Source organism: Clupea harengus, chromosome 5, assembly GCF_900700415.2.
Source record: "Clupea harengus chromosome 5, Ch_v2.0.2, whole genome shotgun sequence".
NCBI lineage: Eukaryota > Metazoa > Chordata > Actinopteri > Clupeiformes > Clupeidae > Clupea > Clupea harengus.
The window spans coordinates 28,155,121-28,166,519 of record NC_045156.1 but is presented as its reverse complement, the minus strand read 5'-3'; the positions used below and the strand labels follow the sequence as shown (position 1 = coordinate 28,166,519).

The 11,399-nt window shown below is 46.9% G+C and overlaps 1 protein-coding gene and 2 non-coding genes across 3 annotated transcripts in view; all 3 read right to left on the bottom strand.

Moving 5' to 3' along the window:
- LOC105904602 (rootletin) overlaps window positions 1-11,399 on the bottom strand; it is a 30,529-nt gene that overhangs the window by 9,110 nt on the left and 10,020 nt on the right. Inside the window, exons 13-26 of the mRNA XM_042707746.1 lie at window positions 10,582-10,781; window positions 9,827-10,009; window positions 8,392-8,536; window positions 7,738-7,884; window positions 7,109-7,339; window positions 6,411-6,604; window positions 5,965-6,092; window positions 5,099-5,268; window positions 3,161-3,340; window positions 2,736-2,870; window positions 2,128-2,271; window positions 1,124-1,362; window positions 557-716; window positions 159-326 (exon numbers count right to left, since the gene is read on the bottom strand). Coding sequence (XP_042563680.1) covers window positions 159-326; window positions 557-716; window positions 1,124-1,362; window positions 2,128-2,271; window positions 2,736-2,870; window positions 3,161-3,340; window positions 5,099-5,268; window positions 5,965-6,092; window positions 6,411-6,604; window positions 7,109-7,339; window positions 7,738-7,884; window positions 8,392-8,536; window positions 9,827-10,009; window positions 10,582-10,781 — 2,424 coding nt within the window. The remainder of the gene's footprint in view (window positions 1-158; window positions 327-556; window positions 717-1,123; window positions 1,363-2,127; window positions 2,272-2,735; window positions 2,871-3,160; window positions 3,341-5,098; window positions 5,269-5,964; window positions 6,093-6,410; window positions 6,605-7,108; window positions 7,340-7,737; window positions 7,885-8,391; window positions 8,537-9,826; window positions 10,010-10,581; window positions 10,782-11,399) is intronic.
- Window positions 4,868-4,949, bottom strand: trnas-gcu. Its single transcript has one exon. It is a non-coding gene; the product is annotated as a tRNA-Ser (tRNA).
- Window positions 6,801-6,882, bottom strand: trnas-gcu. The gene has a single exon. It is a non-coding gene; the product is annotated as a tRNA-Ser (tRNA).

Here is an 11,399-nt window from a genome sequence, read left to right as displayed (position 1 = left end):
ATAATATTATATTGTTTATATTATATTTAATGCTATTCTGATATTCCATATTACATACTCAATATAACACATATTTTACATAAATATTTATAAATTTCCTTATTCTGTTCTAAGCACCACTGAGCTGAGGTTAAAGACACAGTCCAAACCCTCCTCACCTCCTTCTTGATGGAGGCCCTGGTGGTCTCGGCCTCGCTGAGTTTCTGCTTGATGGCAAACAAATCCCTGCCTCTCTCCTCCTCCCTCTGCTCCTCCTGAGAGAGACGCGTCTGCAGCTCGGCCACCTCCCTCCCTCGCTGCTCCCGCTCCCCATCCAGCACCTTCACCTGATGGAGGAGGAGGAGGAGGAGGAGAGGAGCAGGTCATATTAGTTGAGGAAGGGGGGGCAGTTTGAGGGGTAAAGGAAATAGCAGTCAAGTCATTTTGATGTTCAGATCATGTTGATGTTTACTACATTGTTCTCTTCTCTCATTCATCTCTCCATCCTTTCTTTGATCATTGATGTGTTCTTCTCCTCCTCTCCTCCTCCTCCTCTTCCTGTGTCTGCGTGACTGACCTGTCTGCGCAGCTCCTGCAGCTCTCTGCGCGCCTCCAGTCGGGAACGTTCCACCTCCCGCAGACAGCTGCGCAGATCCCCCACCTCCTTCTGGGCCGACGCCAGGCTCTCCTCCAGCACACACAGCCTCTGATCCTTCTCCTCGCACTGGCGTTTCACACTGATGGATGGACAGAGAGAGAGAGAGAGAGAGGGAGAGAGAGGGGGAGAGAGAGAGAGAGAGATAAGGGGACAGAGGGAGACAGAGGCGGGGGGGGGGATTTGAAATCCAGTAGTTTGCAAATTTATCAGACGGGAAGAATGATTTTATTCAGTGGGACTTAATGCATCCAAAGTTTATGGTTATCGGTGTACACTGAGATACTGAGTTTAAGTGTTCTCTACAAAGGTACACATAAATGTGGATCAAAGAGTTTGTATCTATCCTTATCTGTACTGCAATGCACATTGCTCTGCGCCTTTGCTCTTTCTTGGAACTGTGCTGTGCTGTGCTGTGTGTGTGTGTGTGTATTTGTGTGTGTGTGTGTCACTGCAGAGATCTGCTTCTAATTCTGCGGACAGCGTTACCTGATCCTCTGGCCCTCGGCGGAGCGCAGGGCCTCCCTGAGCTGGCCGTTGGACTGGCTGAGAGTGTCCCTCTCGCGGGTGACGTCCCCCAGGGAGCGCCGCAGCTCCACCGCGTCCCGCCGCTGGCACTCCCCCGCATCACGTGTCTGGCACAGCCGCCGCTCCGACTCCAGCAGCTCCCGCCTCACCGCGTCCCGGCTCTCCTCATTGGCTGAGAGGGCCGCCCGACACTCCTCCAGCTGCTCAGGAGAGGGCCACAGAATACAGCAGTGTGCTGATCTGTGCTGATATCTCCATTTCATCATCAGTGAACAATCTCTAATGAACCTTTAGTTAAAGGGTTTAGTTAAGAATCTCTAATGAACCTTTAGTTAAAGGGTTTAGTTAAGAATCTCTAATGAACCTTTAGTTAAAGGGTTTAGTTAAGAATCTCTAATGAACCTTTAGTTAAAGGGTTTAGTTAAGAATCTCTAATGAACCTTTAGTTAAGAATCTCTAATGAACCTTTAGTTAAGAATCTCTAATGAACCTTTAGTTAAGAATCTCTAATGAACCTTTAGTTAAGAATCTCTAATGAACCTTTAGTTAGAGGCTTTAGTGAAGAATCTCTAATGAACCTTTAGTTAAGAATCTCTAATGAACCTTTAGTTAAGAATCTCTAATGAACCTTTAGTTAAGAATCTCTAATGAACCTTTAGTTAAGAATCTCTAATGAACCTTTAGTTAGAGGCTTTAGTGAAGAATCTCTAATGAACCTTTAGTTAAGAATCTCTAATGAACCTTTAGTTAAGAATCTCTAATGAACCTTTAGTGAAGAATCTCTAATGAACCTTTAGTTAGAGGCTTTAGTTAAGAATCTCTAATGAACCTTTAGTTAGAGGCTAGTTAAGAAGCCCATCTTTCATTCCTTTCTGACATTTAACCAAAACACAGAACCAAAATACAGCACAACACCACTGGAAGTCTCTGGGCACAGGGCATCTTGGTGTTGTGTGTCTACGCACCTCTTTGAGGGCAGTGTCTGCGCAGGTCAGCTGGTCTGCGCAGCTGTCCTGGAGTCTGCTCAGCTCTCGCCCGTGGGCGCTCAAGGCCTCCTCCAGCTGGCCCCGCAGCTCCTCCAGCTCAGTGTTGAGAGCAGCTACAGTGGCCTGTGAGGACCAAAACATCACACTAGGTCACTCACACAGTCACGAAATTCAAAAGGCCTGTGACAGTGACTCTCACCTCTCACCACAGGAACAGTTGACCTAATCTCTATCACAGGTTCACATTGATCTGCTGGTATGGTGTGCAACTGGGAGAACTTTGGGTTGTGATATAGGAGGTTCTCTGTAGCATTCTGCACTAATAAAATGGATCTTTTCATTTCAGTTGCATCTGAAGTTACGGCTCCCCCACCTGGCCTACACAAACCTGTACTGGCCAGCCCAGGGTTTCTGCAGGTTTCAACAAGTTAAATTTAAGACTTTTTAAGACCTTTTTTATGACCATTATGAATGCAATTAGCCCATCATTTGGCCCATTCTCATTCATTTGCACATTCTTCTGTGATCACATCATCAAACTGCGTCCCATGAAAACACATGAAATCACGCCTCCCATCAGGCTTTACCCTTTCCAGCTCTTTAGCGTGCCCTGCCTCCCGCGTCAGACGCTCCACTTCAAGGGTGGCTACGCCCAGCTCAGCCTGCAGGGTGGATATGCGCTCCGACAGGACTGCCTTCTCCGTCTCCTTCAAAGACAGGGCCTAGTCAGAATAAATAAATACACACACACACACACACACACACACACACACACACACACACACACACACACACACACACACACACACACAAACTGTTAGCAGAGGAAATGGTTGACATATAGCAACACACTGTACCTGATTAGCATACTGGTTATAGCCACCGCAAACACACAGCACAATGCCGACTACATGTTCTCTCCCGAGATTCTAAATGGATCTAAGCAACTAAAAGCAGTAGCCAAGCGTAGCCAACTCAGCAGTAGTGTCCGTGATGGGGACGCGGGACCCACCTGCTGCTTCTCTGTCTCCGCCTGCAGGAGGCTGTGGTCCCGGTCGCGCTGCAGCGCCCGCACGTCCTTCTGGAGCTCCTCCCTCTCCTGCTCCGCCCTGCGCAGCTGCTCCTCCCACTCCTGCCGCGTTTGCCTCAGGGCGGCTTCCTGCTCCGCCCCCAGAGAGCGCTGCAGCGCCTCCTGCAGGTCACACACAACCACAGGCGTAAGGAGGGACACACACAACCACAGGCTATGTAAGGAGGGACACACACAACCACAGGCGTAAGGAGGGACACACACAACCACAGGCTATGTAAGGAGGGACACACACAACCACAGGCTATGTAAGGAGGGACACACACAACCACAGGCGTAAGGAGGGACACACACAACCACAGGCGTAAGGAGGGACACACACAACCACAGGCGTAAGGAGGGACACACACAACCACATGCGTAAGGAGGGACACACACAACCACAGGCTATGTAAGGAGGGACACACACAACCACAGGCGTAAGGAGGGACACACACAACCACAGGCGTAAGGAGGGACACACACAACCACAGGCGTAAGGAGGGACACACACACAACCACAGGCGTAAGGAGGGACACACACAACCACAGGCGTAAGGAGGGACACACACAACCACAGGCGTAAGGAGGGACACACACAACCACAGGCGTAAGGAGGGACACACACAACCACAGGCGTAAGGAGGGACACACACAACCACAGGCGTAAGGAGGGTCACTGTTCCATTTACAGTATTTACATTCAATGTCAATTAGGAATAGAAATAGGAACAGAAACTACAGAAGTTTGTTTCTTTGTTAATATGATACAATTTCGTCATATCCAAATATTGCATTTCGTTGCTGTTTTTGCTTTATGCTCAATTGAATTTTGAATTATGAATACTATGGAAGACAGAGTTGTGACAAGTAATCAATGCAAAATGTGCCTTCAAAGAAGCCAATGAATGCAGCCGTACAAAAGGTTAAGGAACAGCACTTGATTTGCCTTATTGAGTTTGTGTTGGGTTAGTGTGGCTTAGACTAAATGGAAAATTTGTACAATTCTCTCAGCGCTTTTATCGTCCTCTCTGATCGTAGTCTCACCCTCTTTCTTTAAAAATTATATTTTGCTCCATATATCGGAGCAATCTTTGCTTTTGGTGCTACTTCAACGAGGTCAAATCATTCTAGAGCAGACAGTAAAATAGTTGTCTTTTTGTAATTAAGTAAGGACGTTTTGTAAGGAAAGTACAGTTCTGTCTTCTGTTTCTCAGTGTTAAAAACAGCATTTTCTCTTTCTCATTTTCCTACTACCATAAAGTACACAGACCATTTAGGGTCATTTTCTATTTGCAAGTAAATGATTATCAGAAATTACATAATGTGCAAGTGCTGTCAGAAGTTCTTCCTAGTAATACTCCTGATTCTCCCATTCCAGATTGAACTCATCAAGAAGCAGATAGACACAAACTCTAAATCGTGTGATTCTAATTCAGTGCATCTATAGGGCTAGATGTGGTAGGTAAGTGACTGCAGAGTATCTTGCGTAGTACGCCAGATAGAAGCAAAGCAAGCTCCGTGCTTCCCAGTTAATCCCTTTGTCAGATGTAACAGAGACAATATGTGCTGTTTATCAACAGAGACCGTATGTGCTGGTTATTTATCTGTTTATCCTGTAGATTAGAACATTTAACTCATCCATAATGTCGACGAGGATGGGATTCGAACCCACGCGTGCAGAGCACAATGGATTAGCAGTCCATCGCCTTAACCACTCGGCCACCTCGTCTCATGTCTAACCAGCTATGTCCGCGTCTCATTTGAAGGCCTACTGTAACTCAGCGCTGTACCAAACAGAAACACTATTTTCTACAGCCTTTTAACGACCGAGAGGAAACCATTTTCCCTGGACACGTAATGTAGAGGAGATCCTCCCACCTTCTCAGCAGTGAGTCTCTCTATCTCCTCCTGGTGGCTGCTGAGGGCATTGTGCAGAGCTTGCTGGTGCTCCTGCTGTGCCGAGGCCCGGCTCTGCAAGAGCGCCTCTCTCTCGCGCTCGCTCTGCGTCGATGTATTCTCTTTGTCCGCTCGCAAGCGCTTCAGCTCAGCTGCTCCAACCCAAACATCAAATCAAATACAAAGTGTCAGTCTGGATATCAGGACAAGAAATATACAGTAAAAAAAACAACACAGCAAAGAATAATTGTTTTTGTTCAATCCCTGGATTGAAGATCATCCTGCAGTCACTGAGGTACAGTGTTTCGTTTCTACTGGTCATCAGTGATGAGGGGAGAGATACAGTGACACATGTTTACAAAGCAGGTAGAGACATGGCCAGACCTATACAGTACATCTATTAATTGAAGTCTATACATTGAACCCTAAGATTCTATGACGCTCTTCATTCCATTGCTGTGACCTCTGCCCCTCTGGGCTCAGATACACTGTTCTCAGTGAGACTGGACCTGCGGTCTACGGCAGTGGTTCTCAAACTAGGGGTCGGGACCCCAAGTGGGGTCGCCAAACGTTTTTTGGGGGTCGCGAAATTATCTTGCTGCCCTGTGCATCAACATATTAGGCATTGACATGCTGTATAGTCTATCGGAAATGGTGTTTTCTACATCAGGGTGGATAATGAAAACTAATATTGTCTCAGCAAGCAGTCTCATCATTCAAGATGAAACTGAATTTAGACCTATAATATCCTGTCAAAATGTGTGTGGGGGGGGTCGCGAGACTTGGCAAATGGATTTTATGGGGTCCCCGGACAAAAAGGTTGGGAACCCCTGGTCTACGGGACGTACCCGTGGTGCCCTCGTGGCGCAGGCGCAGGCTTTGGGTCTCAGCCTCCAGCTGCTCCTTCCGAGAATCCAGCTGCAGCAGCTGCTGCTGCACATCAAACAGGCTCGTCTCCAGAGCCTCTTTATCAGCCCTGCGCACACACACACACACACACACACACACACACACACACACACACACACACACACACACACACACACACACACACACACACACACACACACACACACACACACACACACACACACACACACACACACACACACAAACAAACACACACACACACACACACACACACACACACACAGAGACACACACACACACAAACACACACACACACACACACACATTGCAGTATTACTTTCATGTAAGATAATCCATTATAATGGCTTGATTAACAGCTCTATCACCAAGTACACTATGTAAGTATTATAACAGGGTATTGGACCTGAAGGCAACCAACTCTTCGGTCAGTGAGGCGTTCTCTCTCTCGGACGCAGTCAGTTGGACCACCAGCCCCGCCCTCTCCTTGGCAAGCTCCGCCCGGCTGCGCCCCGCCTCCTCCAGAGCCACGCCCTGCCTCTCGCCCTCGCCACGGGCCGTGCCCAGCGCTGCCTCCAGGGCACTCAGCTCCGCACACAGCTGGGTTGGACAGAGAACACAAACTCATGCTAACACATCCATGCTAATGTCTGCCTATACAACATCAATATCAGTGGAAATATTTTGTATTAAATTCTATAAGCCCTATTTTATTCGTCTTAACTTGATAGACTACTATTTACCCTATGTAGACTACTATTTACACTATGTAGAACATTTAGCTCGTCCATAATGACGACGAGGATGGGATTCGAACCCACGCGTGCAGAGCACAATGGATTAGCAGTCCATCGCCTTAACCACTCGGCCACCTCGTCTCGTGTCCTTCCATTTTGTATTAAATTGTGAAACCCCTATTTTATTCATCTTAACTTGATTATTACCATTTTTCACTTCTGTAATTGCACGGTGGTGGTTAGTAACATCTCTGTGATCCAGCTAAGAGACCATATGTGCTGTTTGTTTATCTGTTTATCATGAAGAACATTTAACTCGACGATGGGAGCTAAGAGACATGACCCCCTCACTGAACTGGTTCTTCACCTGTATGACTTTGTCCTGCAGCTTTGTCCTTTCAGCTCTGAGGGTCTGGAGCTCCGCCTCCATCCCCGCCCTGGCCAGCTCCGCCTCTTGCAGTGATTGGTGGAGAGCCAGACGGGCAGTGTCGAGCTCCAATCGGTCCTGCTCCAGGCGAACAAGTTCGTCGCGGATGGTCAGCTTCTCCTGCTCAGCCTCCCTCTTATAGGACAGCAGGTGGCTCTTCTCCTCCTCCAGCTGAGGCCAAACGAAACACCATCATCACAGGTTTGGACATGAGGTCTGTCAGACAGTATATATAGGCTACGCACACCGGCCACCATGCTAGAGAGTTCTACTGGAGAGGGATCTGAAGGCAGCTGGTCATACTGGACTATGGGATGGTTCATCTTTCGTTCATATACTATTGCTGGGAATTCATGACATCTACTGTCTGAACTCTGAATGTTTTCTTTTTGCAACCAAGTATCCAAGTTCACCTACATTGTAATAGATTTAGTGAACGGTTCGTGTCTGCCTTAAGATATTAAATTCATCTAGTCATCTATGGTGGAGTTAACCTTGAAAGAGAGACAGAGCATAATCTTCTTCTACATGTTATAGCCTGGTAAGCCCACACACACACACACACACACCTGATTGATGATGTTATTGAGGTCAGATTTGTCCTGAGCCAGGCCCTCGTTCAGGCTGCCCATCTTGGCCAGGGAGTCGCGGAGCCCGGCCTCCTCCGAACGGAGCTTATTCACCAGCAGGGTCAGCTCCGCATTGGAGGACTCGGCCTGCAGGAAACACACGCAGTCACACACTACCCTACACAATACCGTCCCACGCGCTTGATTATTATCACACCCAGGAAACACACACAGTCACACACTACCCTACACAATACCGTCCCACGCGCTTTATCATTATCACACCCAGGAGGCACGTGGTATCTCAGAGGGAATCAAAAAGGTTACATTTGTCATAATATAACAAATACTTGAGATGATAGGTCATTTCTACACACTACCATAACTCAAGTTACAACACTGTCATCATTTAGAAGATTGGTTTGATTTTCTGGTGAAGGAGATGTCATGGAGCGTGAGGTAGGAGGAATGTGGAGAATTGCATGAAAAACATAACTGAAAACTGACAGGTCAAAAAATGGAACAGGAGTGTTATCGAGACCTGTATCACCCCTTAAATGGCAAAGATTGTACAGAAATGGCCATGCCACACAGAGACATGGGCGAGAGTGGTGAGCGAGATGGATCATGGTGGCACACAGTCTGTCCTCCCACCTTGCCAAGGGCCTCCGTCAGTTGGCTCCTCTCTCCCTCCAGCATCTGCTTCTCCACCAGGCCCTGCTGGTGCGTCTCCCTCACGGCCGTCAGCTCCATGCGCTGGCCCGACGCTCGACTCTCGCTCTGCTCCCACTGCCTCTGGCTGCGGAGGACAACACCAGTGCACCATCACATACATGCTTATCTGTGTTACTATAGAAAGGAGGACACCATTGCACCATCACATACATGCTTAATGTAGATGTGTCGGTGTCACAGATCATTCCACCTCAGTCTTTGACTGAACATCACATTGTCTATTCACTAAATGAGGAAGCTACATACTTTCTGCAGGTCTTCGTCAGCGTTAATGCGTTAATCTATGCGATTAATGCGGCCGCGATTAACGCGATTAAATATTTTAACGCAATTAACGCAACTTTAAAAAAAAAATTTAATTTTTTTTTTTTTTTTTTTAATGCCTTTATTTGGATAGTTATGAAGTTATGACAGGAAGCGATGCGGAGAAGAGGTGGGGAGAGGATTGGGAAATTACATCAGGCCAGACTTCGGGCAAATTAAGTAGGGGGCTTGGCCTACCAAAAGCCCCCCTTGTTCAAAGTGGGGAATGACAGAAAAAGTTTGAGAACCACTGCGGTAGTTGAAGATGGAGAGAGCTGAGGGATTGTTGGGCGGAAAGTTTCTGTTTAATAGGCAAAATTACGGAACAATCGACAAAACTAAAGTTGTATGTAGCATTTGTCAAATTGAATTTAGCTATCACAGAAGCAGCTCGTCTTTAAGTTATCACCTTAATGCAAAGCACCCGACAGAGAGCAGTCCCAGGTTAGATGGTCGCCAACCCACACTCTACGACTTCTCTAGTAAAATAACTAGACCAGTCCGTGAAAAGGTTACCAACGCTTTAGCAGTTTGGGTTGCCGGTGACTGTCGGACCATCAACATAGTTAAGGACGTTGGGCTGACTGAGGTGATTCAAATTGCTTCAGGAGACAACTCTTACGATTTACCGTCGAGGGGCAACATTGTGTCTCGCATACATTCCCTTTATGAAGGCGAGAGAGCACGAAAAATTCAGCTCCTCGAGCAAGCTGCCACCGTTACCCTTACTGGTGACCACTGGACATCAGTCAGCAGCAATGACAATTACCTGGGTGTCACAGCTCATTTGATTGACAATGTATGGAAATCGAGATATTTTTCATTGGAAGTAAAAAAAAAAAAAAAAACAGGCAAACAAACTTTTAATCGCGATTAATCTAGATTAATGAATTTCAAAATGTGAGATTAATTAGTTAATTTTTTCTAATCTATTGACAGCCCTAATTATACCTTATATGATCCACTAACAATGAGCAGAAGCTTAGTCAAGGAGCCTTACGTTGCTCCTGTCCTTGGGAAACAGACAAGGGGATTTTCTTTGCTCACTCACGTTCTCTCCGTCTCAGTTTTGGCCCGTTCTCTCTCCTGGATAGCGGCCTCCTTCTCCTCCCTGTCGTGGTCCCTCTCTCTTTGGCTGGAGTTTAGGGCCATCTGCAGCTTCTCACAGTCCAGCTGCAGCAGCTGCACTTTAGTCTGCGCCGCCTGCAAGGCTTTTTCCGTCCGATCTTTCTCGCTGGAAGCAAGGCAAGATTCTCTGCGTCATTTGGACATGAAACAGCCATGGAGATCCAACACTGACCTCAGTCATACATGAGCCCAACTGTCACATCAGCACTGTCACATGAGAGGTGTGGTTTCAGAAAATCAAAATTAATATATATTATAAATATTCGCCAACGTATTTATTTTCCTACTGTAGAATACATTCCTTCAATGTGAAGTCACTGTGAAGGTTATTTAACCTCAACCTTAAAGATGCCTCTCACTATGGAACAAGTGAACAGACTGACTATAAGGATAAGTAGCTCTCACAGGTAGAGCCAGGACTGACTAAGAACATGTGCCTGCCCTATCTGGTTATAGCTCAGTATAGCTCAGTTTGGTACTCAGTGTGTTTGGAAGGAAGGAGAGGGGGGGGGGGGGGGTTGTTGTCTGCCTTGTGTGTCTTTAGCTATCTGCAACTCAGTTGGAATGTATTTTTTGGACTACCATTTTATTCTTTTTATGTTTCGAAAACCATTGCAGATGAAAAATAAACATGACATGACGAAACATAAAGGAACTGACAGAAACCAAGGCGCTCACCTGATCAGAGTGGCCCTCTCCTGCCTGATGCGGTCCCTCTCCCTCTGGGCAACCTCCCTCTCTCGGTGGGCGTCGTCCCGCTCCCCCTGCAGGGCCTGCACCCGCAGCTCCGCGTCCCGCTTGCCCGACTCGGCCTCACCCTGCTGTCTGCGCAGCTGCTGCACAGACGACTGGGCTGAGAGCAGACGCCCACGGATTTCCTGTACGGAGAACACGAGGTGAGAGAAGGAGCACTGAGGAGTGAGAGATGGCACCCACATGAAACGATGCGTTCCATGGTGTTTCATTCTTGACAGAATGCACAAACTGTATTTTGTGTTCCATTTAGGTTTACCACGGCATGAAGGACCTTAGAGGCCATTTTATAAGACCATAACCTGTAGATACCTGTGGAGTTTTTTTTTATTTCATCTAGGCGGGTTTTACTTGAACTGTATATTGCATGTCACATCCCATTTACAGTGTATTTACAGCATAAAATAGTATACTTCTCCTGTAGAAGAAACCATAGATATAAGACAGGGGTCTAACTGGCTCTGAATATATTAGTAGAAGTCTATACTACACATGTGACTCATAGTCTCTACGTATGCACCTGTGTCACAGCCTTCTCTTGAGCAGCCTTCTTGTAACTGTGACCTACCTGCAGTAGGGCCAATGATTTTCCGCGATAACGGAAAACGGACGGAATTCGCGGAATGAACACTTTGAAACGGAAACATCATTTTGTGCATACAAATCTCCCAAATCCCCCTGTATTTTGGGCTGCAAGGCTATATTTCTTTCAAATAAACACAACAACGATTGCAACGATGAAC